Source organism: Triplophysa rosa, linkage group LG1, assembly GCF_024868665.1.
Source record: "Triplophysa rosa linkage group LG1, Trosa_1v2, whole genome shotgun sequence".
Classification (NCBI taxonomy): Eukaryota; Metazoa; Chordata; class Actinopteri; order Cypriniformes; family Nemacheilidae; genus Triplophysa; species Triplophysa rosa.
In genome coordinates this window covers 22,368,496-22,394,842 of record NC_079890.1, presented here as the reverse complement: position 1 = coordinate 22,394,842, position 26,347 = coordinate 22,368,496, and the positions used below count along the sequence as shown (strand labels likewise).

Sequence of the window (26,347 nt, the reverse complement as noted above, 5' to 3'; positions counted from 1 at the left end):
GTAAGATATCATGATCATTCTCCACGATTTCCTTTTCTTCTAAATTTTGATTTGTTTGAAATGTGTGGAGATCCATACCAGCTGCTCTGGAGGAATATTCCATGTTAAGAGTCAACATCTGTGTCATGCTCTGTTAGCTTAGAAAATCATTTTGGCTAATCCTTCCGTTTGTAAAAACATTGATAAGAGATGTAGTTACAGTAATGAAGAGTGGGAACTGGGAAGACCTCTTACAACACCTTAAACGTAACACGGTGTTTCATTCAACAATTGTATTTAACAAATACAAGCTTTACAATGTTTAATCCTAATGTATCCTAAACTTCATTTACTTTTCTTTACTGTGTTGTCCTTTGTTTTTACTAACTAAGGGACTTCTTATACATGCTGTTGAATACCACCAAAAATAAGTTCTACTTAACATGGGATATTCCTTTAAAGGGACATTTCACCCAAAAATAAAAATTCTGTCATTTACTCACCCTCAATTGTTTTAAATCTGTATAAAATTCTTTGTTCTGGTGAACACAGAAATATATTTGGACGAATGCTTGTAACCAAACAGTTATTGGCCACCATTGACTACCATAGTAGGAAACGCGACAATAGCAGAACTGTGTCCTACATTCTTCAAAATATCTTCTTTTGTGTTCAGTAAAACATTTTTTTTTTAAGCAATTTTCCTGGAGGAATATTCCATGTTAAGAGTCAACATCTGTGTCATGCTCTGTTAGCTTAGAAAATCATTTTGGCTAATCCTTCCGTTTGTAAAAACATTGATAATTGATGTAGTTACAGTAATGAAGAGTGGGAACTGGGAAGACCTCTTACAACACCTTAAGCGTAACACGGTGTTTCATTCAACAATTGTATTTAACAAATACAAGCTTTACGATGTTTAATCCTAATGTATCCTAAACTTCATTTACTTTTCTTTACTGTGTTGTCCTTTGTTTTTACTAACTAAGGGACTTCTTATACATGCTGTTGAATACCACCAAAAATAAGTTCTACTTAACATGGGATATTCCTTTAAAGGGACATTTCACCCAAAAATTAAAATTCTGTCATTTTCTCACCCTCAATTGTTTTAAATCTGTATAAATTTCTTTGTTGTTATGAACACAGAGAAATATGTTTGGACGAATGCTTGTAACCAAAAAGTTTTTGGCCACCATTGACTACCATAGTAGGAAACGCGACAATGGCAGAACTGTGTCCTACATTCTTCAAAATATCTTCTTTTGTGATCAGCAGAACAAAACATGTATAATGCAATTTTTCCTACTATGGTAGTCAATGGTGGCCAAGAACTGCTTACATTTTTAAATTTATACAAATTTGTATCTTGAGGGTGAGTAAATTAAGACAGAATTTTCATTCTGAGGTGAACTTTTCCTTTAACTACTAGACCATACATGTACATGCTTTATTAAAAAAAAAAAGAGATTGGTCTAGGTTTAAAGCTCTCTGTTTGTCTCCCTCCTCATGTCTTTATAACAGGCCCCGAAGGAGCAAATTTGTTCATCTACCACCTGCCACAAGAATTTGGTGATCAGGATTTATTGCAGATGTTTATGCCTTTCGGCAATGTTATCTCAGCCAAGGTCTTCATTGACAAACAGACCAATCTTAGCAAGTGTTTCGGTAAGCCATGCACTAAACCTTAAATGTTTAGATTTTCCAGTTCCGAATCAGTACTTTAGTTTATAGGTCACATGGTCACTGTGCAGTATGTAACTGAAGTGTTTTGTTTTGTATTATAGGCTTTGTAAGTTATGACAATCCAGTTTCATCCCAGGCGGCCATTCAGTCAATGAATGGTTTTCAAATTGGAATGAAGCGTCTGAAGGTGCAACTTAAACGATCCAAAAATGACAGCAAGCCATACTGAGTGATTTCACTCTTAAATGGACTTGCTTTGAAAATGTTTTTCTGGTAAGTGGAGTGTGATGTTGGAAAAATAGAATGACCCCCACCTTAACCCCCTCTCCCCACCTAATGCTTCTACTTCTGGCCTTCCCTACATATTTTCTCTTTTAACCTTAAAAACAGAAAACATGCAAATTGTTAACATTTTTAGAATTTGTTTCAAAATGGCTTGTTTTTTTACATTTAAATATGATTGTTTTGTCTCTTAATTTTTTTCTGGTGCCATATTACGAGTTTGCTGTGTATAAATCTTCGTCAAAGGTTGTTGCACAATGAAAGCCAGCCTGTGTGACCGCTTTCAGTCCCCTAGACTGTTGATCAGCACAGTCAGACCCCTGTAGGTGTTCTGTGTTTACACTAGACTCTTGTAGTACATTCGGACCGTGTAATGCTGATGCCTCCTACGAAGCTGCCTTTCTAGAAAATGGAGGTTTGCTGCATCGGTGCAAAAGATAATCAGTCACCTGAATATTGTTTGGAGCATCTGGAAGGTCGGGCCGCTCTCCACTAGGATGCCTTTTTATTTAATTCATTTATTTATTTCACTAATTTATTTATTTATTTTTAAAAATGTATCTGTGTCTTCACTATGGGGTTATTATAACGTTTGCTTCAAAGCCTGGTTTGTTTTATTTTGTTCTGCTGGAGGGCTCAGATGGCAACAATAATGATGCTGTTGTTTGTTGGTTTTGTTCACATTCATATTTCACGTTTTAAAGGGACAAGCACTACAGTGTAAAATATCATATGTTATTATGGAGAACGGTGGGTCAGTATTGGTAGTTTGCTGGAGATGCTACACTTACTCTCAGGACATTTTCACCTTTCTGTCAGACCAAAACTTTGCCCGTCATTCTACTCTTTAAACTCACCTGGTATAGTTGTCAAATATTAATGAAATAACTGATGGAGTGCTTCATCTTTCTCATAGCTTTTCTTAAAGCCTCAAACACAATCAGAACCTTCTTTTTGACTCAAGATTTGTATCCTTCGAAAATCCTTTTTGTCAAATGCTGAGTCACATGGTAGCACATGGGATTTAAAATGACATTCGTATAAAGATGTTTTTTTGAGTAATCCTCAAGACACACAAACCTATTTGGGTGATTTTTATTTTGGTTGTCATTTATATGTTACGCGTCAATTCCGGAGGTTGGTGTTGAAGCTTTTAGCAATATTTCCATCTTGGGGAAAAGGTGAGATATTTAGTGAATTTTGAAAAGATGTAGCCAAGAACAGAAATAAGCAGGTTTACTAATACTTAAGTCATTGCCAATTAATAATTCACAATAATTTAAAGAAGACTAGTTTAATTTATGTGGAAAGTGTTCAAGATTTTTCTCAGTGTTGCAGGTTGTTTCCTTTAGCCATTTACTTGGTATATTGAGACAAACCCTGCAATCCTGAGACACTCGTCAGTTTAAAGAGTGTATGAGTTGCTCCTTGCAGCTCAGATTAGTTGATGGCAGTCAATCTGAGTCCTGCAGGATCGTATGGTGAAGAGTGTTTTATGGAAGTGGAGGAGAAAACATTCTCCAGATAGTGTATATTACGTAACTATTATGCCTTTTCTATTTTTATAGAGGTTTTATAATATTGCCTAAATATTTCTCTGAATTAAAACAGTTGTTTAAAAAAATCACTCAAAACATTCAACAGTGTTTTTGTAGAATCCAAATGTGAAGTTTTGTGAATACATTTACAGATTGTTTGAACAACTGATGTGTGGCCCTTTCCGCTAGATGTAGTTTATTGTCTGTTTAGTCCAAATTGAATGATGAACTGCCCAGGTGTAGCTGGGATGTTTTTAAAGGTCTGACAGAGATTCACGGTTCAATCTAAAGTTATTACTTGGAGATGGTGCACAACTTAAATTCAAAGTACATCTTACATTTATGTAAAGAGATGCTGGAAAGTGCTTTATCGCATTTGATTTCCTCAAAACACAAGGCACGATTTGTGAAAACTGTATTAGACAATTGTCTTAGATGTTTACCTGACTGTTGTTTGACACGCTTGTATTATTAATTAAGTGCTTTCTTTTTCTCTCAAATATTTGCACTTTTGTTCCGTCAGTAATTATGGACAAATTTTGGAAATTGGGACATTTGAGTTGTACCAAATCACCAAGCAGTACGGTGGTGACATAGATCTGTGAATTTTTGTTTTCATCCATTAGAGTTTTTAGTCAAGTTTTAGACTGAACCCAGGTGTTTAGCCACTGTTGAGATGTTTAGATGCTAGTCCAGGGAATGCCAAATCCCTGATCTGTGCCTCTGTTCAAATAATGTACTTACATGAGAAAAAAAAAACATTTGGTAGAAGGAAAATGAGAAACCCTTGGACGTGTCCAAGCGCACCACGAATCACCATTTTGAAAAATCCAAAGATTCTTGTGAACTTGTAATAGGCAGGGATTTTTGTTTATTAGGCAGAATCTTTTCATGGTTTTGTTACATTTTATCCAGAGCAGAATGGCTGGCGTTTGTGTAAAGGTCTGCTGATTTGTGCGCCTTAAAACAGCTCACAAGTGCAGAGTAGTTCCACTCTAATGTTCCAAACACATCGAGTCTTAAATTGCTGTATACATTTATTATAATACTCTGTTGTTCTCTCTCTGTTCCATCATGTTTATCCGGTTCTTGTCCTTCACAAAGTTAAATGTATTGGAATTGTATCCATTTGAGTTACCCATGGCAGACGTGTTTGTGACTACTAATCAGTATGAGCAGCTCCAAATATGCATTATTCCATAGTCCCACACAATTCAAGTTGAAGCACAAAATAAAATGACTTTCAGTCAAAGAGTTGAAATATTGAAGCACAATTTCTTTCCTGTTTCTCGTTCTTTCCTTTTTGGTCTAAAATGAAAAATGTGGTAGTGAGAATTTTTAAATGTTGTTGATGAGTGTTCATTTTATTTCAGATGCTTTTGCTCTGAGGTGTTTTTCTTTTTTGAAACAACATCAGTATTCAGTTGTGTAGTAGCTGTATTAGACAGGCTGTTTTGTGTCCCCTGGTGGTGTTTAATGTTATTCCCCTCTGTTCACTATTGGCATGGTGCTTCCCTCTCCCTCCTCCTTCCCTCTTCATTGTTTCCTGTGTTGCATTCAGTGTTTTGTGTTTAGATGATATGCACCTTTAAAAGTCCCTCCCCATGCAAAAAATAATCATTCATGATTTTCTTTTTCATCCCTCTCCTTTTTCCGTTGTGCTTTAACCTAGGTTTGTTATTCGTTTTTTGTTTTTATTCTAGATATCTTCGTGCCCGTTTGTCATCGTTTGCCTAGCATGTTGATGTGACGTCAAAAGTTCATCGTCCAGTCCGTTGTCCTCTTCGCTTCTCTGGCGCTTGAAATTTCACACTTGACCTTTTTTGTTAACTTTTGACGCTGTTGATTACTTATTTTGTTTGTTCCTTTGTGTGATGTTCATTTCTGTCATTTGTGCTGCCAATAGGGAGCGTTAGAAAGACTGCTTACGTGTAAAAAGTTTCATGAAAATCGTTCAGAGCAAAAAGAGTCTATTTTTCTAGAACGTACAAAAATAACCACTAGATTTTTGCAGAAGCTTTTAATTTTCCTTGTTTAATTTGTTTTTCTTGATCAATTTTTTATTGTTTTAAAGCGGTCTTCCTAACGCTTCAAATTGTACTCCTTTTTGATTTTTTTTTTCTCAAAGCAGCCATTGTTTATAGAATCACTGTTGTGTGTTCAAGTGTGGGTGTGTTTCCCTCTTTCTCTCACTTGTTAGTTCTAAACCTTTTTAGAGGATGTTTTTGTCACATTTTGCTGAAATCGAGGATAAGCTTTGTAATTTTGTGTTAGGTTAGTTGGCATGATGTAATTTTGGGAGTTTCTATTAACAGAGTGACATTACAATAGACACTTGAATTGCCTTTTTTCTTTGTGTGTCGAGCCAATACAGGCACATGTTTTTTATTTCCTTATTGTGTGAAAATCAGGATTAGTCTGAAATAAAATGCATAGAATAAGCAGAGTTGAATTTCTTATCACAGGTAAATATTAAGCATGCATGTTTTTTGTAAGTGCACTGAAATCCTCGGCAAAATGTGATTTAGTTTTGTTTAAAAAAAAGTTCAGATGAATAAAGTGGTGCCAAAAGTTTTGCATGTTGATGTTGGTTACATTATCGGTATGTTTCATGTCATGCTATTATGACACGTGTTCTACGTTCAGAGAAAGACATGACCGTGTGTTTTGGTTTAAAGTGGGCATTTAAAATGTGTTCTTAAAATTAGAGGTTTTCAAATGAGTCATCACATGAAATAAGTGATCATGCATACAACAGTGAACTTATTCTTTTAAGATGTATTGTTTGGTTGAGCATTTGTTACAATCATACATCGGTTTTACACTTTTTTTGTTTTGTTTTGTTTTTTTGTTTATCATTTGACACTTGTGTTTGTTGTGATCAAAAGTTGTGGGCTGGGTAGTAGCGCTCAACTGCAGCTGAGGGGGCAGCCTTTTAATATCCATGTTTCCATTAATGAAGCGCTACATTTAGGTTTCTTCACCCCCTTCATTTTATTTTATGCAGACAGACTTATAATTGGGATTGAGGTGGTTGATGTTTTCTATCTAGAATTTTAAGCTGCTGTTTTGTGAGTTTAAATGTACTCTGATTTCCTGTGGGATGTTTGTCATTATTGGTACAGAGTGATTGTATTTAACATTTAAGATTTGTACAGATTTTTCTTTTTCTACTTAAGATCTTCTGTTTCACAATGTAAATCCCATTAGGTAGAGCATGTAGACCATAACACATGACCAAACATCAACCAAAAAAAATAGTGTCCACAAAACAGCCTTTAAATTAAAATTTTAGTTTTTTGTCATTTAAGTTGTGTGGTTTTCATGGAAAGTGTAGAGAGTGCTGAATTTCTTAGGTGTCTAAATCAAGTGTGTTGTATGAGTTTGGTTAAGGATTTTTCACGCTAATGTCTCTACAGAAATATAGCACAGTGGAAACTCAAAGCAGTTAACTGCTACTTTCATATATGTATTAAACTGTTTGAAAACATTCACACACATTGTGTCTGAACTCATTTTTAATAAAGAAATCATACCATACATAACAATTGTTTTGTTCAAATGAGCATCTTTGTTTTTTTTATAGTCACTTCATTTGTCCACAGTTCTTGATATAGATATGAATTTTTACAACAATGTTTTGCGATGTATGATCCTCAAGCAGTGCAGTTTGTCATGGCTTTATATGGTCTATAATCTAAAAAGCACATAAGTAGCAATTTGTTTGGGCTATAGTTCTACCACTTATATAACTTGCACTGAATGACTCTTATCCTGTTTAGTATAAAGAATAAAAAGTAATGGCCTGTCATTGGCTTTTAGGAACATTGCATCTTACCTTAACACTGATATTATACACAGTGTCAGTTATTGTGCCTATATTGCATTACCTTTCAAACTGGTCGCAAAAATGACTTTGATGTTTTCGTTATGCTTTGGGTCTTCATTTACTGTAAACCACTTTAAATTAGACCTTTGATGCTGATTGATATTCTCTATACATAGTCATGTTGTAATAAACACAAAATAAGTGTTATTCAGTTTAACTTTAATTTAGGACAGTACGGCCCGGTTTCACAGACAAGGCTTAAGGCTAGTCCCAGAGTAAAATGAATGTGTGACCTGTTCTAGCACAATATAACTTGCCCAGAAATATCTTCAAATATATCAGTGCCATTGGTTTGTCTCGAGATACACGCCAGTAATGTATTCTAAGGCGTTTTTATAAAAGCGACATAAATATCTCAATTCAACTAAGGCATAGTCCTGGCTTAAGCCAAGCCGTGTCTGTGAAACCGGGCCTACATGTATTTTACAGATACGCATTTATCCGATCTTTAATTCATCGATCTGTGTGTGTCCTTTATAAGTATGTTTGTTCTCTGGAGATGGAACCCATGACGTTTGCACTATTCTCAATGCTCTATCAAATTAGCCTAAAATTAAAACTGCATTGTGTAGGTCAAGGGCCACATCAGAATGCCTTTAAGAGAAATTTATAAAATCAATGCAGATTATTTTTTTATTTTGTCCATTGTTTCAGCACTTTATGGTAGGTGAGTGTCAGAGTTTACTGCTGGTTTTCAAGTCACCATCCACATCTTGAATGCTCAGAGGTGTCAGATGGTTATACTTGGGGCTGATGTTCATGTGGAGAGATACCATATATGCATCCAGACTGATGACGCGGTGAAGGTCTGAACTGTCCCTCTGGAGCTCCTCGAGACTCTTGTCGGTTAGCAATGGCCCGTCACGCTTTCCAGAACACTCCACGTTCTCTATGTACAGATCATCACCTATGTAAAGGAGTTAAATTTCTTTAATTTATGCCATATTTAATTAATCGGACTAGTTTTTAATCTAAATGTTATGGTTACATTTATTTTGAGTGCATTTACGTTAGGTTTCAGATCACTGATTTATTTTATCCGAACAAAATAATCACCTGGCAAAACAGATACGATGTAGTTGTCAGACATGAGGCTAATAGGCAGCCATTGCTCACAGCCCTCCAGAGACCGCTGACAGGCAAAGTGATGCAGCTCCACGAGCGCAGGGAAGCGGCATATTCGTCCGAGGTCATAGAGCTGTGGTGGCGCTATCCATATTTCCCTTGATTTATAGCGATGCAGCACTTCAGAGGGAGTGGACCACTTCGAGACAGGACCAAAGAGTTATTTACGAACAGTCAAGCATCAGTTGGATTAAAATAAGAGAATGGATGAATTCTACTACGACGAAGGCTCTGGGCCCGGTTGCATAAAGCACCTTAAGTTTTTCCTTTAAGTATGACACTTAAGGGGTGATTTTCCTTTACCAAAGACAATAGGAGAATTACTTAAGTAAAACTTAAGGTATACTTAAGGGAAAATTACACTTAAGGTGCTTTATGCAACCGGCCCCTGCTCCTTAACCTACGCAACCTGACGTTGAAGACCGCATATATTGCGAATCGAGACCTGACTCGAATATTAAGATAAGTGGACTCTCAAGACTAAAACTACTGGATAATTTTAGCACAAAATTGTCACTAAGTCTAATATCATAAAATCAAGCTACAACAACAAATAATTCCCTTTTGTATTACACACATATTTGTTAATACTAGTAATATTATATAATATAGGGCGACTATATTTCTTCCCACATTTTAAAATATCATTAATCTCGTCAAAAAATAACACTAACTACAACGAGAAAAAATAATACTTATATTTTAGCATCTTCAGCGTCAGTCACCCTCCTTTGCCTAGAATTTGCAAAACGGTTCGTAGTATTTTAATGAACAACTTCTTAACTTATCAACCTGAGAAGTCATCTAATCTATTTATAAATATTTGAATGAAAGAAACTAATATATTGACACAACTGTGTTTTTTCACATAACTCATTTAAAATATTGAGACATATGCCTTCATATCTAAAGCTTGAAAAATGCATGAAAATGCATGAAAATGCATGAAAAAATCCATCAAATGACCCCAAACTTCTCACCTAGAAATTTCTCACCTTAAAGTGAATGATCTCCTTCTCGTCTTGAAGAGTATACGGAATCTCCTGCAAACAACAGATGTAAAAGGCAGTGTCGTATCTTCTGTGTTTGCCGTACACACCTGTGGGAGTCAACCAGTTCCCCCACTCATGCAGTGCCCAGATGTTGGGAAGACACTGCAGCTCTTTGCACATCTTAATAAAATTAGCAGGGTTATTGATAACTAAAGATCTCCACTTAGACAGCACGTCTTTGTCCCACGGTAAAATCAATCTGGTGATGGCTGGTTGGGTGTCATTGTCATTTGCATTAACGTTACCTGTGTGTACATAAATACTGCTTTCCTCGCGTTTGGGAACGACCAGGAGCACCCCAGACTCCTCGAAGGTCTCTCTCACGGCACATATTCTTAATGCCACATCTCCCGGTATGGGAGATCCCAGTTTAACTCTGTCAGTGGCGAAAATAGGCGGCCTGGTCTCCTGTGGCTGTTTCACGACTCCAACGCCGTAGTTGGGCGCTTTAAGGAAGGATTTAAAGACGTCCTGCCACTCGCTCGAGAAGTCGGACGAATCCACCAGACCCCCGGGAAACACATAGGCATTGGGCATGAAGCCGCTCTTACCGCTTCGTTTCAGCAGCAGGACTTCATAGTCAAACGCGGATGTGTGCGGTACACAGGACGGAGCAGTGACTTTATCCACAGCAGCTCTCAGACACTCCGCACTCTGCTCGTGTCTCATCCCGGCCGCCAGGATCACCGTCGCGGCCTCTCGCCAGTGTCTCAACGCTGTGTTCATTGTTGACCTCACTTACATAATTACTGTAAACCCCGTTTACGCAGAAACTTTCGACTTTGGTCAACTAATCATAACATGACGTCAAGGACAATACAGAGACAACATGTCTATTTGTTCTGTGTTTGGGGATTGAGCGCCATCTACGGCATGGGATGAACGATAGTTTTCTCAACTTTGCTTGGTTATTATTTAACAACTTCAAAATATACGTTTGATGTTTGCATTCATATAATTTATGATTTAGAACAAAAAATATAAAAGTCTCCAAGTATAAAGCATTTTATGGGAACCCGTGACTACAAAATTCTGTGATTCAGGATTTTAGGACCACAAACAACTCTAGTGGAAAACATCTGTGTAACATTTAGATAAAATCTATTTTATATAGGAAAATTCATAAACATTTATTTTTAATAATTCAAGTTTAATGAAACTGGAAAAAGTGTATATTCTGTACAATGAACTTGCATACAATAAGACAATTTTAAGTTAGATAAGCAAATAATGGTACACATGACTTCTGATATAGCTTTCCTGTAGCTCAGTGGTTAGAGCATGGTGCTAACAACGCCAAGGTCGTGTGTTCGATCCCAGGGGATTGCACATACTCAGAAACATATAGGATAATGCAATGTATGTCACTTTGGATAAAAGCATCTGCCAAATGAATAAATGTAAATGATATTGTATGTAAAGACAACAGATGGCCTGACTGTAGCACTTGTATATAAAAATGACCAGAGCCATGTTCCCTTTAAGAATCCTACAACAAGTCCATGTATTAGTCATCTGTCCATTGCTGGATATCATATATTTGTTTCCCCTCCAACTTGATATCTGTTACTCAGTCTTTTCAGCTGGAACGACTTCCATTAACAGCTGAAGATGCAGGGTTATTGGCCCTGTAAGAGTAATGGGGGTACGGTTTAGAAATGTAGTGCTATATGTGGGAACAGAGAAACCATTTAAGAGAACCAACTACTCATAACTGTTTTCAGGTGAGTGATGAAGCCATTTATTCAGCATGCTATGATTGGGTCTAATCCAAATGGTCCCTCAAAGAAAACATACAAACAATGGACTCCTGTTCCTCCACATTAAACAAGAATAAGTCAAGGCATTTTTTTCAGCTGAGAATATATTTAAACAATAATAAGTCAAGGCATTTTTTTCATCTGAGAATATATTTAAACGTGTTATATGTCATGGCTCTGCCTCATTTAGTCATGATTTTCTTGGTCCTGTAGCAGAGCCATGACAAAGCCTTGTTTTATGTGAGAAAGCCATGAGTTGTTTGTTCTTACTTATCATGTGTTTTCTTGTGTCTTGTCTTGGCCCCGCCCCTCTCGTTTCACGTATTGCTTCCCGTCCGTGTTCCATTACCCTCACCTGCCCTGTGTAATTATCCCTCGTTTGTATTCCCTTTAAATAGTCCTCATGTTTCATTGTCTTGTTGCTCGTGGATTGTGTGTGTATCGCGCTTGTGTACTCATGTGCTTTATTGTGTTTGTTTGCTCTCGTCGCTACCCGTGTTCAGACTTCGTTGCCTTGTCTTTGGATAATCCGTGTGTTAGTTCCTTGCCCTGCCTGTGATTTCCCTTCTGTGTTAGACGTTGTGTCGAGGCTGTATTAAGTTATTTTTGCCCCATCGTGGGTAGTGTTTTGTACTGGTTTTGTATTTAAGTTCGTCCTAGTGTCTGACACCCCATCGTGGGTATTTCCTTTGTTTTGTCTTGTTTAATAAAGTATCTGTTTAACTCCTTCATCCCCGCTGCCTGCATCTGGGTTCTCTCTGAGTGTAAACCGTGACTGAATCCACGAGCCAAAGAACGAACCCAGCAGGCTACCATGAACGCTGGGCGGTGCCACCAAGCCCGCCTCCTCTGCGGCGTTCGCCAGGAGAACATGGACCTTGAGGACTACTTGGACAGATTCCTAGGCACCGCAGAGGAGGGTGTCTTCGGGGAGGCGGAACTGGCAGCGCTATTTAATGCCGGTCTCAGGAGCCCCCTTTCGCAAGTGGAGATGAGGGCGCTGAGACCACTGGACTTTAACGCTGTGTGGCAGTACGCCACGTACCGTTCGGGGTCCAGTGTCTCAGCCCAATCCAGCTACTCGTCTCCACTGGCCGCGATCCCAGAGGGTCGGGCCCTGCAGATCGGGGTTCTGGGCACCGCCACACCTTCCGCCTCACCCCCTGCAGTCTCGTCTCCACCAGTCAGCCTGGGTGGCAAGCGGGGGAGACGAGAGTCTTGGGGGACCTCCTCCGAGGAGTCCCAGCCAGAACCAGCCGTGCCGTTTGCCTCTTTTCTTCAGCCGACCTCCAGGCGGGTGGCTTGGCTGAAGAAAAAGAGGCAGCGGCGGGCAGCGCGGACTCCCTCCCAGCCGGTGCAGCAGCCGGCGATCCAGCCGGCGTCCAGTCCGGTCCAGCCGGCATCCAGTCTGGTGGTCCAGCCGGCGTCCAGTCCGGCGTCCCAGCCGGTGCAGCCGGCGTCCAGTCCGGTGTCCAGTCCTGTGGTCCCAAGTCCTGTATCCTGTCCGGTGTGTCAGTCGGTCTTCCAGCCAGCGTCAAGCCCTGTCCGGCCAGTGACTCAGCCGTTCTTTCAGCCGGTGACTCAGCCGACCTCATCATGTCCGGTCCTGCCAGCATTCCAGCCGGCAGCCAAGCCTGCCCCTGTGAGAACTCCAGGGACTAAGACTGTTCCTCTCAGGGCTTCCCCCGTCAAGCCCCCCGGGGCTTCGTGCTTTCGAGCGCCACCCCGGACTAAGACGGTTCCCCCTTCTCCCTACCCTTGTGGACTGCCCCCCATGAACCCTTGTTTGGCCCCTCCCCCATGTTTGTTATTTTTATTGTCACACCCAAGTCCTATGGTTATTTTGTCTTGTCTGCCCCTGATTTTGTTCTCCATGTTTTGTCTATTCGTGTCCCTGTCTCAGTCTACCCTGTCTCGTTAGTCTACCCCTTGGTGAACACCTGGGGGTGTTCATTAAAGGGGGGACTTCTGTCATGACTCTGCTTCATTTAGTCATGATTTTCTTGGTCCCGTAGCAGAGCCATGACAAAGCCTTATGTTTTATGTGAGAAAGCCATGAGTTGTTTATTCTTACTTCTCATGTGTTTTCTTGTGTCTTGTCTTGGCCCCGCCCCTCTCGTTTCACGTATTGCTTCCCGTCCGTGTTCCATTAATCCGTAATCCATAATTATCCCTCGTTTGTATTCCCTTTAAATAGTCCTCATGTTTCATTGTCTTGTTGCTCGTGGATTGTGTGTGTATCGCGCTTGTGTACTCATGTGCTTTATTGTGTTTGTTTGCTCTCGTCGCTACCCGTGTTCAGACTTCGTTGCCTTGTCTTTGGATAATCCGTGTGTTAGTTCCTTGCCCTGCCTGTGATTTCCCTTCTGTGTTAGACGTTGTGTCGAGGCTGTATTTAGTTATTTTTGCCCCATCGTGGGTAGTGTTTTGTATTTAAGTTTGTCCTAGTGTCTGCCCCCTCGTGGGTATTTCCTTTGTTTTGTCTTGTTTAATAAAGTATCTGTTTAACCCCTTCATCCCGCTGCCTGCATCTGGGTTCTCTCCGAGTGTAAACCGTGACTGTTATACTTTTTTATTTCCAGCTTGTACTTACTCGTGATGTGACGGATCCAGTTGAATTTGAAGTGAATGAGGGGTACATATAAAAGAAGACCACCCACTATAAACACCGTGCAGTACAGGTACTCAATTTCAGGCTTGTCTATGATGGGAGCAAGAACCAGATAACAAGACACAATCACCACCACAACCGGAATGATTATAGGAATCTGTGAGAGACAAAAGACAGTAAATTAAGCATGGGAATATGCAGTTATTGACACATTTGTCCCTCTCAATTCTTTAATATTTATAGACAAAAATTACAAAAAGAATTAATGACCAAATACATGTTTTACTACAGCTAAAATCAGGCAGGGCACAATACAATAAACTGTCAAATACATTAAAACTGGCAAAACTATTTAATGATATCACTAACCTTCACAGGTCTGTGAAGTTTCTTTCTAGTGAATCTCATAACAATGAGCGCAGCACATGTGAGGCCATAGAAAACCCACTGAGCAAAACTAAAATAATTGATGAGGGTGTTTATGTCTGCTGGAATGGTGTATATGATTGACAGGATGCCCTGCAAGTCAGAATCAAGATACAAAATATTTTAAATACTTTAGAAAAAACATTATGTAACAATGACTTTGACAATAATGTGTTTACTAATTAACAGAAGAAAACAAAGTGTTACTGAAAGATGTGATGAACGCATGTTATTTGCCACCATTAAAGCTCTAAAATTAGTTTTCACGATAAATAGTAAGATAGTAAGCAGAGTTTTTGTCTTAGGGATGCAATATTAAATGGGACTCACATTAAACATGAGAGCTGGCGCTGGTGTGTAACGCTTCACACTGATGTATGACAAGATTCTAACCATGTGACCCTCCCGTCCGGCCACGTACGTTAACCTAAGATGTGCATAAAGTCACACCAGACAGTAACAGTAAGACTCTGGGACCAATATATTTCAATAAAAACATATCAATTGACCATGAGTATACTATCCTTCAGGGCTCGACATTAACGCTTGTCCGGGACAAGTGAATGTTTTGGCAAGTGAGAGAGAATTTTACTTGCCCGACCGGACAAGTAACTTGAAAAAAAAACAGTGCGACATGTAGAATAATAAGAATATATGCATTAGACAGAGCTGCGTGCTTCAGCGGTTCTTTGAGATTATTGAGGTGCTATATAGCACCGCTGGCATATAAAGAACCAGTTAAGCCCCTGTATGGTTCTTCAGTGGTTCTCCACCGGTTCTTTGGGATGGTTAAGGTGCTATATAGCACCTCTGCCACACAAAGAACTGTTTTGGCACAAAAGGGCTACACTTCATGCATGTATTTAAATGGCTTTCATATGGCTTGGTTTTACATTGCTTGGTTAAATATGCTTGACTGCAAAATAATGTTTGCATTTAGTATATTGCATTATTATTACTTTTTATTATTTTTATAATAACAAGAAATAATTTAACATGTAACAAACACAAGGGCACATTTCAAGACAATTAATAATCAAGTGGAATATATGAGCAATACTTCATGTCTTATTTGACTTTATAAACACTAAGCAGTCTGAAAAAGTAATGTATTATACAGTTCTCTGCAATCTCAATGTTTTGACGGTAGATTTGAGCCTGCCCACTCGCCAAAGCCGTGCTGCCGGTGTTGTATCAAAAACCTACTCCCCGTGAGATTACGACTCTCCTGTTTTCCCCAATGAAGGTTAGGGTTAGGATTAGGTGTGGGGGCGGGATTTAGAGATAGGGACCAATCACAAAGCAGCATCCTAAGTGAATGAACCAATCAGAAGCAGGGGAGTCGTAATCTCACGGGGAGTCGAATTTCGGTACAACACCGGGATTTGTGCTAATTTAAGATCTATAAAATGACATGATATGGATTTTGCCATGTAAGTATGTGATCATATTAAGCCAAATCTATACATTAAAAAATATAGGTATTAGTGTGCACATGGCCTGAATTATTAATTTTGTTTAATATGGTTTTTTGTGTTCATGAAATAGGATACAGTTTGAGAAGGACCTTAATCCTAAAATAGTGCTCTTCAGTTTCTGACCATGAACATCTTCAATGTGGCAAGACAAATCCAGAGAGAAATGCTGACCATCTTAGCAAATGTAAGGAAATGTTAATAATTATAATAAGTATAAGTATAATTGCTGATTTATTATTATTATTATTGAGTTATTATTATTATTATACTTGTTGACTGTACATTATCCTTTACAGTATGTGCCAATAACTTGCTTTCTTTTTGTTTACAGTGGTATTGTAGATCTGGAAAAGAATGCTGCACTGCTTATTTTACCATCCTCATTTTGCGAAAATAGCGGGTTTCACTTCTGTCTATTCAATGTAAGTTTTATAAGTTAACAGTGTTTTTTATTTTATTAGTAGAAACAAAATCTCTCATCCTCCTGCTGTTCCAAACTGTATGACTTTCATTCTTCTATGATAAGTAGATGTTTGGGAATATTAAGGAATTAATAACCACAGTTAACATTTACTTCAATTGTATGGTAAGAACAATAAAATGATAATGAATGACATCATTTGGTGTCACAGTCTTGTGTCATACAGGTTTGAGATAAAATGGGGTTGACTGAATCTCAATGAGTCTTTTGTTATATTCTCAATTACTCACTACATGTTTAATATTTTTCCAACTTACAGGATTCACCAAAGCTAATAACAGGAATAATTCTTTGGGGCACTTCAAGACCCCCAGTTGTGAAGACATGGAACTGACTGTACTGAGGCACTAAAGAATCTCTTAGTGTCCTGTCTGCAGTGTTCCCCTGCCTGTTTCTTCTGTTTTTACCCTATGGACTACACCTACCATCATTCTCCACGCTCCCTCACCTTTTCCTCCCATCAACGGTTCCCCTATGATTACGAGCCAAAGAACCACTTTTGGTGCTATTTGGCACCATTTTTTCTTAGAGTGTATGTAACTTATTTACATGTGATGTTTTATTCTTTATGCTGTATATATTATGGGACTTTTTTAGAAAACAAAAGGTTTTATCTACAGAGTGAAATATAATGCAAAAACTTTGAAGCTCCTTGTCTCCTTATAATTTTCCAAGACCACAAAATATCTAAAAATGTACATATGTAATTTCAAAAGTTCCCCAAACTCATGGTTCCTTTGCAACGCTGTTCTATGAGACATTATATTTTCCTCACCTGCCTGCGGTAAAACAGCTCCCGTTGGCTGCACCAAAAGTGGAGAAGACCACAAATAAAGGCACAACCCATGATAATGGATACAGCACTCTGTCACCAAAAGTCTGTAAAGCATCCAATGATTTCAACATGATCAACAAGGAAATCATTACAACTCAGAAAAGACCAATAAACCTCCAAATCCAAGAAACACTCACCACAGCAACAGCAGGAGACTGCAGAAGTTCAACAGGGGTCATGACAGTGAAATATGCAATGTTGACAAGTATATAGCACACAGTAACCAAGGGAATTCCAATAATGATTGCCAAAGGAAGGTTCCTGTTAAAAAAACACTTTCATTAACACAATAAACATTCATGACTAACACTAAAATAACAAATTTAATAGAGTTAATACATGCAGTTTTGTTGCATTACAGATGACACGTTTTAGCAAATTTTAAATGTTTTAGCAAATGTTTAAAATCATTAACCCTGACTTTTATGTATCACCTGTATGGATTCTTTAGCTCCTCTGTAATGAAGTTGAGCTGATTCCTATGGGGGGGGAAAGAGTCTATGCTTCTTTCAGTCATATAAGTAATTTATTAGTAACTTCTATATTTCTCAAATTCATGCTGAAAATGTGTATTTTTTTATTCTGTGAATGATTCCCAGGGTCCCCATGTAAACAGGCAAAAATTTACTAGATTCTTAGAATCTCAGCAGATAACCCTAATGTGTACATGAGGCTTAAATACCATTATATGTCAGTTATGTGAGCTGATCAATAATTTACCATCCATCATAAGCCCAAAGACCATTGTAAAAAGCCAGACCAATTGTTCCAAATGATGTTGATGCTCCTGTAAATGAATCTTTAAAATTCTGTGTATTTCCTAAAACAACACAATAAAAGGACACATTTTATTGATCTTTCATTAAACATTTACGAAGCTCACGTTATCTGAACATACATATAATCTCTGATCATATTCTAGATCGATATCTTTCTGTACATAAAACGTCACTTCTTTATTATCAAAATGGTTCATCCCAGTTTCTTTTATTGAATACTAAAATAATTCTGTCATTTTTCATGTAATTTAAGAGAGGACTTAGTAAAGAATAAGATCATATGACAAATCAGACTTCAAATTTGAGCAACACTTTAGTGCATAATAGCATAATTAAACAGAATTTACACATAAATAATTGTAACAATAATGTACCTGTACAGTATATATCAGCTGTAGGATAACAATATTAAAAGGGGGAAAATGTCAAAAGAGTCAGGAAAATGTAAGAAAAATATTTATTTAATATTTTAAAACTAAAGGGTTACTACACAATATTTTGGGAGAAAGTTAGCATTAACATTTTACCCAAGCTACTGCAGTTAACATGCAGTTGTCTCACAGAAAGTTATAAAACATGGGAACGAATGTGTGTTTTTCCCGTTTTCCAATAACAAAACTGGTGAGCCTGGAAAAGGAAAATGTTTGGGAACCTCTTCTGTATGGAAGGTCATCGATTGGGTTAAATTACTTTTAAAACACTAAAATTATTAAAACGACTGGCAGCTGCAATCAACCGTATGAAATACACCTTCATCAGGTAAGGAGCAGATTTGGTAAAATTATAAATAAAACAAGAAGAAATTCATAATTTCCTCATATTTCCAGTGTGCTGTTAGTTATATCCATCCTGTGTGCTGGAACAATAAAAGTACCCATAGTTAAATTGTTATTACAATTTGTTGCTACATTATTATCACAAAATGTACACAGCGTTTGTTTGCACTAACGTTCTCCCATCATCTTCTTTCTGGAGTATCTAAAACCTCCATTAACAAACTGCAATATGTACAAAACTAGGCTGCTAGAATTCTATGGGGCCAGGTCTGGTGATCATATTTCTCCTGTTTTGGAGTCTTTAAACTGGCTCCCTGTCAGGTACCATACTGATTATAAAATCCTTACATTAAAGGAGTCCTATGACATGGCTAAAACGAATATAATCCTTTGTTTTAGATGTAATGCAATGTGTATTCTCGATTTAAGGTTCAAAAACGCTGTATTTTCCACATACCGTGCATGTTTGTATCTCCTCTTTGCCCCGCCTCTCTGAAACGCGCAGATTTTTTACAAAGCTCATCGCTCTGAAAAGCGAGGAGTGCTATGATTGGCCAGTGCGTAGTGATTGGTCGAATACTGCTAATACTGCTAGCGTGTGATGGAAATGTAACGCCTCTTACCATATTTGGAACATCAGGTTCCAAAGCAATTGTACTGACAGTACTGACTTGAGTATACATTTGGGCGGTCTTAGTCAAATCATACCACGAACTGACATAGATTTGTGGGGGTGTGGTTACACGAGGCGTTTCAGGCAGGTCTGGGTGAGCATTCACTTTTAGATAGAATGCATCTTTTGTTCCGACACTTTAATTTTTGCAATTTTAGGTGTCTAATACATGCATGGGCAACTTATAACACACCAAAGACAAAGAAAAACACGTATTCACGCCATATGACCCCTTTAACATTTAAGGCTTTGCATGACCTGGCTCCTCAGTACCTGTCTGATCTGTTATTGCCTTACACACCATATCGAAATCTGCGTTCTTCTCAGTGTGGTCTTTTAGTTGTTCCCATGACACTGCTTCGCTCCATGAGCATTTTCCTCATGCTCCTAAGGCCTGGAACTCTCTCCCGGCTGACATCAAGGAGGCAAACTCACTAGCGACTTTTAAATCTCTTAAAACGTTTTATTTTAGGATTGCTTTTACTTGATTGGATTATTTGTTTTTGTTGTGCTGTTTTACAAAGTGTTGTCATAGTGTTGTTTTACCTGATGTGATGTCTGCTGTGAAGTGCTTTGAGAACGCAACTTTTAATGGCACTAAATAAAATAAATGTATTATTATTATTATCATAAGATTGTTGTCTAGAATAGTAGGTCATGAATACCAATTAATTTTAGAATAGTTACCCCCTAGTTTTAAAATACTTAAAGTATAAATATTTTTTACATGTTCCTGACTTTTACCTCTTTATTACCTAAATGCTGCATATCGTTCCCCTTTAACTACATTTACGCATTTGGCAGACGCTTTTATCCAAAGCGACTTATATTGCATTATACTATACACTTGTTTCTGAGTATGTGCAATCCCTGGGATCGAACCCATCACCTTGGCGTTGTTAGCAACATGCTCTAACCACTGAGCTACAGGAAAGCTACAAGTACCTACTTGTACTGTAGAGGTACTTTATTGTTACAATTAGTTAAGCTCTAAATTCTGTTTAATTATGCTGTACATTGCGGGTTGCAATCTAAAGCGTTACCCAGATTGTTCATAATGAATTTGTTAGAGATACCTTGAGCCAGCAGAACAATCCCTGACACCACAATGATGACAATAATCAAGAGTTTAGCTGCTGTGAAAAAGTTCTGCACTCTGTACGCCAGTTTCACACTCAGACAGTTCACCACAGTTATTATTACTGATGAAGAGAACAGACAGACTAAGATAAGACAACAGTTAAAGGTTAGTTCACAATACAATGCTGAATTATTCATTGTTGGCATTGAGGGTAAACAGAATACGTTTATACTGTATGTTGTCTGTTCAGTTGGTGAAGATAAATGACAACAGGGTTACCACACAGATCAGACAAAACCCAACAAACATGCTTGGAGTTTGGTGGGGGCAGTGTGGATAAGCTTTTAAAAGCTATTATTAATGTAATAAAATATAAAGTGATTAGTCATGTACGTACAGATACACGCAGCAGCCAGGCATTTGGTGATGACTTGAGGAGGGGTGCATCCTGGGTAAAATGGTGTGGAGGCGTACTCTGCACAACTCAAAGCAATGATGGCAAAAGATGAAGGCTTTAACACAATAACTGTGGTCCAGGAGTACAAATATGCCAGCACTGGCCCAAAACCCTCCATCAGATATGGATATTCACCACCGGACTTAGTGATCATTGTGCCGAGCTCAGCGTAGCAGAGGGCCCCTGTACACACACACACACACACACACACACACATGCTCATATAAACCTTTGTATTTGCCAGCGTTCATGTTGAGTTCAGTGAGTACATGAGCAAAAGGTCTTTTGCAGGCAGAGTCAGTATTAAACTAAAGAGGATTTCTCGGTCTTGGGAATTTGGGCAGTATGTGACCGAATGTTTCTGAATGAGTGAACATTTGTGATTAAAATCCTTGGCATCACAAGTTTGCTCGACTACAACTTCAGCTGTAAGTACTAGATAAAAAATCTTTTGTTTGATATTTTAAATGACTAAATACGGGATACAACTGATACAGCAAGAGAAAGATGCAACTTTTTAACATACATGTAACATTGTATTTACATTGAAAACAGACTGTATTAACATTGCATTCAGAAGCAATCCTTTTACAGTAAGTTACATTGTATAAAGATTATATTACTACAAAAATAAAAGAAATTATGATACATGAGGTGTTATCTGCCTGAACATCCTGTTCTCCTCATGTGATGGCGGTTTAGTATGCTTATCAAGGTCTCTGGGTATAACACACTAGATTATAGGGGTGGGGGAAAAAATCGATATGGGGATTTATTGCGACATTTCAGCCCGCGAGACGTTATCGATACTCTGGCACAAAGCATCGATTTTTTTTTCAAATACAAAAGATCTAAATTCATACCTACACTGTGCTTACCAGAACGGCAGTACCCACATATTTCTTGTGGTGACGCTCCCAGATTACGGATGGTCAGATGAACGGAAATTGTAATTCACAGCGGAGAAGAAATACGAGCATAATAGTGAAATAGTGAAAGTGACCTATTAGTCAGATATGGTGACCCATACCCGAAATGTGACCTCTGCATTTAACCCATCCAGAGAGTAGTGAACACATACACAGCAAGTGGTGAACACACATACACCCGGAGCAGTGGGCAGCTATCACTGCAGCGCCCGGGGAGCAAGTAGGGGTAAGGTGCCTTGCTCAAGGGCACCTCAGTCGTTACCCGCCGAAACTTGCGTTGAAATGCGCGATGATCCTCATAGCGTGAGCGCTTTGATGTGACGCGCGGCAAACCCCCGTTTTGGGAGACGCGTGTGGAGTCACCAGAGACTCACAGTCCAAAGACAAGCGCAAGAATAAACAAACCTAAAGACAGAGAGTCGCAACACACTAAAAATGCTCATCTAATAGATCCTTTTTCCCCTTCATTTACAGATGTCGTGATGTATTTTTATAGAATTGCCAAGCGATATATCGATTATCGCAGAATCGGCGCATTGTGATATTACCGGTATCGTGAGCCCTGTATCGCGTATCGAATCGTATCGGGAGGTACCCTGCGATTCCCATCCCTAGATAATGACATGGCTTGTGGACACTGACCCAGAGTAGCCAGCACACCACATGCAGCCCACACACACAGACTTGGACCCACTGCACCAGTTCCCTCAAGAACCGATTTAGGAGAAATGAAGATCCCTGAGCCGATCATCGTTCCCACTATTAGACAGATGCTACTTAACAGACCCACCTGAAACACATCAAGGTTAGCAGTAAAGAAAATTTTGTTTTGGAATGCAATTGAATGTAATTGAGTCCATTCTAACTTCATCCAAAGGTACAACATATAGAACGAAGCTTGTATTTTCAGACTGTATCTCTTATATTACAAAACTGTTACCATAATACCAGAATAATACTAATTCTTCTGGTCATAATACCAGAAGTCTGGTCATAACACCTTCACACACCCCCATACTGTACATCTACACTGGAAAGAATTCACATTCTTCATTCTTATGTGTGGTCATAAGGAGTTATGTTTGTTATCCTCATACTCACATTCTTTTGCAGAGCTGCTGCTTTTGGCTGACCTTGCTTTTTTGCTTCCACAACCCCTTTGATGCTCCCATTGTTAGTGGCCGTCTTTTTCTTCTCCCCATCCATCATCCAAAAAATTCAGTCTTAACTATAAGCGGCAAGACTGAATAGATAACTCTAAAAGACAAATAAACCAAATCTCTCAAATGCATTCCAAATCTGAGTATATACTATTATGGTGCTTCATGATGCCTTTTTTTGTCTAAATGGTTCCATAAAGAACCTTTAACATCCGAAGAACATTTCTGCTTCACAAAAGGTTCTCTGTGGCAAAAAAAATTCTGATTATAAAAAAGAGAGATTGTTCTTTAAAGAACCTTCGACTGAATGGTTCTTTGCAGAACCATAAATGGTTCTTCTATGGCATCGATGTGAAGAACCTTTTAAGCACTTTATGTACTGTATGTAGTGTATTTTAGTAGTTAGTTGTGTCAGATTAAATGCCTAAATGCCATGGTAAAGCCATTATAATGTTATAATGTGTTGTTAATGCAGGTGACTACCTCAAGATGTTATGGACTGTAACAGATCTGTTGATTCTTACACAACAACATCTGCTCCACAACTCCAATAGAGATCAATTTATCTCTTAGCAACTACAGCTTCAAAGAATAAGCTTTTTATACTACAGCCAGGAAACAATGACTACAATCCACAGCAATACAATCGAAGCAAAAATAAAAATTAGGTTTGCAGATAAATAAACAGTTTTTGTCGAATCATTTCTTTGAGTGATATCTGACAGAAGCAAACACTCAATCATTAAAGGAAAAAGTGGCAAAACTAGTGTCCATAAATAAAAGAGAAATTATTAAAAAAATTCTGTAAAATCTGTTGAAGAGAGTTTACACATTTATTTATCTTATTTTATAATTATTAATATCTGTTTGCATTGGGTTCTGGATTAATAAATAACATCGACACTTACAAAATAAAACAAAACCTTTACAATATATTTAAATAAACATAATAAAGAAAAATTATATCAGTAAATTAAATTATTTAAATATCAAATTGTAAATTGACACAACAGTGTTGCCTTTAAGTGAATGGCCCATATTAAACAATAGCCTACATTCACTGAAATACAAGTTTTCAGTAAAAAACACATCAAAGAGTTCTAACACTGACATAGGCGAGATTATAAAATAAATAGCATCCTTTACTACCTAAACAACATTGATAACAACTTTGCTACATTTGCTTTAAATTTTACTAATAACTAATGTAAGAAATGCTTTGCCCTTTTTAAACTCCGGTAAACCAGACAAGCTCTAAATTTACTCTGAGAATATTACTTTCAGTCGAAGCAATTCCAGTGCAACACAAGAACCTTGTTTATCCGAAACATCTGACAAGAGACAAACCTGTGAAGCAATCAGTTTTCCAAAAGATATTCCAAGTTTTGATTAATTTCCAAATTCATCCATTTAAAAACCAACAAAAGTGGGTGGGACCTTCAATGTTTAGTCATTCTCCTGACTGTGATTGAGGCAAACACGTGACCAGAAGGAGAGGGGCTAAGGATTGGCTAGAGGTGAGCAGCTACTAACCAACACAATACCCCTTTGAAAGAGACACTTGATACGGTTTGGTTGGAAACAGGGTAATACAGACCAGTGCACAGAGCAGTCCCAGATCAAAAGCCATTATGAGGAATTAAATATGTTCTGAAAGTGCTCGAGCCAGTTTGCTTGGTAGTTAAATTCCATAACCACCCATGCTTTGACATTATTACCCTACTCTAAAGCTTTTGTTTATCAGTTCTAGGGCATGACATGTTAGATGGTCATCTATCTATCTCTTATAAGAAATATCAAACTTTATGTAGTAAAGATATAGGCATGTTTCTCACTTGTCACTGCTGATACTTTTGTAGCTCATGCCAAGAGTGCAGTAAATGTATCTTTATATGGCAATATAGTTCTCCAGTGGGAGAACCTCTCCCTATGCAGAAAATTGCACAAATAAAATGTATTTAAAGGGATAGTTCACCCGAAAACATTTCTTTGTGGTTTTGTGACCATACAGTGGCAGTCAATATGGGGCTAATGTTGTTTGGTTACCAACGTACTTCAATATATCTCCTTTAAGTTAGTAAGACATAAAGGTTTGGACATGAGGGGTAGTAAATAATGAAGAAAAATCATTTTTGTGTAATTTGGTAACATTTTTGTTACGCCCTGCAGAATTTGATCATATTGCAGAAATAATGAATCTATGGATTTCATAATAATTGTGCTATATTCTGGATTTTCTCTGTCACTTTCGTTTGTTTCTCAACTGAAATTCTCAAAACTACTTTTTTATTCCTAAATATCATAGTGACTGTATGGCATATTACAAGTTGTATGCCATACAAAAAAAGCGGTCTTGTGTCGTTTCAATCATTGTCACTCAGAACTCAACTATTTGCCGTGAGATCTGCCATTTAACTACACATGAATGACAGAAGGTACAGTTGTACACTAAAAACAGCATGACTGATACGACAAGTATGTTCCAACTATCCCCATTTTTCAATCATTCCTGAACTACATAAACACTAAATAAAACACTACAGACATTATCTAAGTATTTATCACATTGATATTAACCAATTACATTTTAAAATTGTAATTATAGAGCACTCACAGTTCCTTTAGACCTCCCCGTAAATGTATACTGTATATAAAAAGAATAAAAGTGCATGTATTTGAGGGATTTGCTTTACCTTTAGATGGGATCCACGTCCTTTGCCAATCCCAAACACAGATCTGAATCTTCAACCGGTTGAACACCTTTTACACTATGGGTGGAATGAGTTAACAATTAACCTGAGTGTTAAAAACCAGATGGACACTTTATTTAACTCACTTTCTATTTGACCACGACACTACGCATTACAAAATGATTTAATAAAAGTATTATTTAGCTTTAAATAAAAGTTTTTGGCTTTATGAAGCGACTACAGGCCAATCATTTACCATGTCGTTTATTGTGTTACAGAGATTTCAAGGTTTATTTACACATCATTTACAGTGAAAGTGACTAGCAAGCATGGATGTGACTACAGTCGATTGGTTGGTCGATGTCAGTTCATTATCACAAACTTAACTGTCACTCAATATAAGAGATATATGAGTCAGTTTAAATGACAGTCAGATTAAATCTTTTAAAAGTCTACCACCATTTATAAAGGATTCTTCTAAAAATTTATGCTAGTCAGTAGCAACAGCTTACCTAAAAACAACTTACTTAAAAGTCAGATTTTTTGTGGAGTCAAAGCCACCACTTGCTGTAGGTTCAAGTCACAACAATAGTCTGATTGAGAGGCGGTAATGGACACAGCTGACCTCAAAACAAGATGTTAACCTTGATAAAAAATAAT

At 37.9% G+C, this 26,347-nt stretch overlaps 3 protein-coding genes across 12 annotated transcripts in view; 1 reads left to right on the top strand and 2 right to left on the bottom strand.

The window, feature by feature from the left end:
* celf1 (cugbp, Elav-like family member 1) overlaps positions 1-7,996 on the top strand; it is a 54,734-nt gene extending 46,738 nt beyond the window's left edge. For 4 of the 10 annotated variants that reach the window (XM_057344574.1, XM_057344558.1, XM_057344567.1 and 1 more), the window contains 2 exons: positions 1,504-1,647; positions 1,767-7,996. In XM_057344574.1, coding sequence (XP_057200557.1) covers positions 1,504-1,647; positions 1,767-1,894 — 272 coding nt within the window. In that variant the 3' untranslated portion in view covers positions 1,895-7,996. The remainder of the gene's footprint in view (positions 1-1,503; positions 1,648-1,766) is intronic. The other 6 variants (XM_057344512.1, XM_057344531.1, XM_057344504.1 and 3 more) reach the window with 6 other exon arrangements.
* Positions 5,188-10,403, bottom strand: nudt19 (nudix (nucleoside diphosphate linked moiety X)-type motif 19). The gene is made up of 3 exons (XM_057344598.1): positions 9,495-10,403; positions 8,431-8,638; positions 5,188-8,281 (listed from the first exon to the last, which is right to left on the bottom strand). Exons 1-3 carry the CDS (start codon positions 10,275-10,277, stop codon positions 8,049-8,051), a joined length of 1,224 nt encoding a protein of 407 aa, XP_057200581.1. The 5' UTR covers positions 10,278-10,403; the 3' UTR covers positions 5,188-8,048.
* A 371-nt stretch (positions 10,404-10,774) lies between these two features.
* LOC130571579 (b(0,+)-type amino acid transporter 1-like) lies at positions 10,775-25,709 on the bottom strand. The gene is made up of 13 exons (XM_057362716.1): positions 25,691-25,709; positions 22,939-23,094; positions 22,480-22,627; positions 20,849-21,091; positions 20,447-20,572; positions 17,863-17,962; positions 17,577-17,621; positions 17,280-17,403; positions 17,083-17,186; positions 14,679-14,775; positions 14,292-14,441; positions 13,905-14,079; positions 10,775-11,179 (listed from the first exon to the last, which is right to left on the bottom strand). Exons 2-13 carry the CDS (start codon positions 23,044-23,046, stop codon positions 11,118-11,120), a joined length of 1,482 nt encoding a protein of 493 aa, XP_057218699.1. The 5' UTR covers positions 23,047-23,094; positions 25,691-25,709; the 3' UTR covers positions 10,775-11,117.
* Between the last annotated feature and the right edge of the window lie 638 nt (positions 25,710-26,347).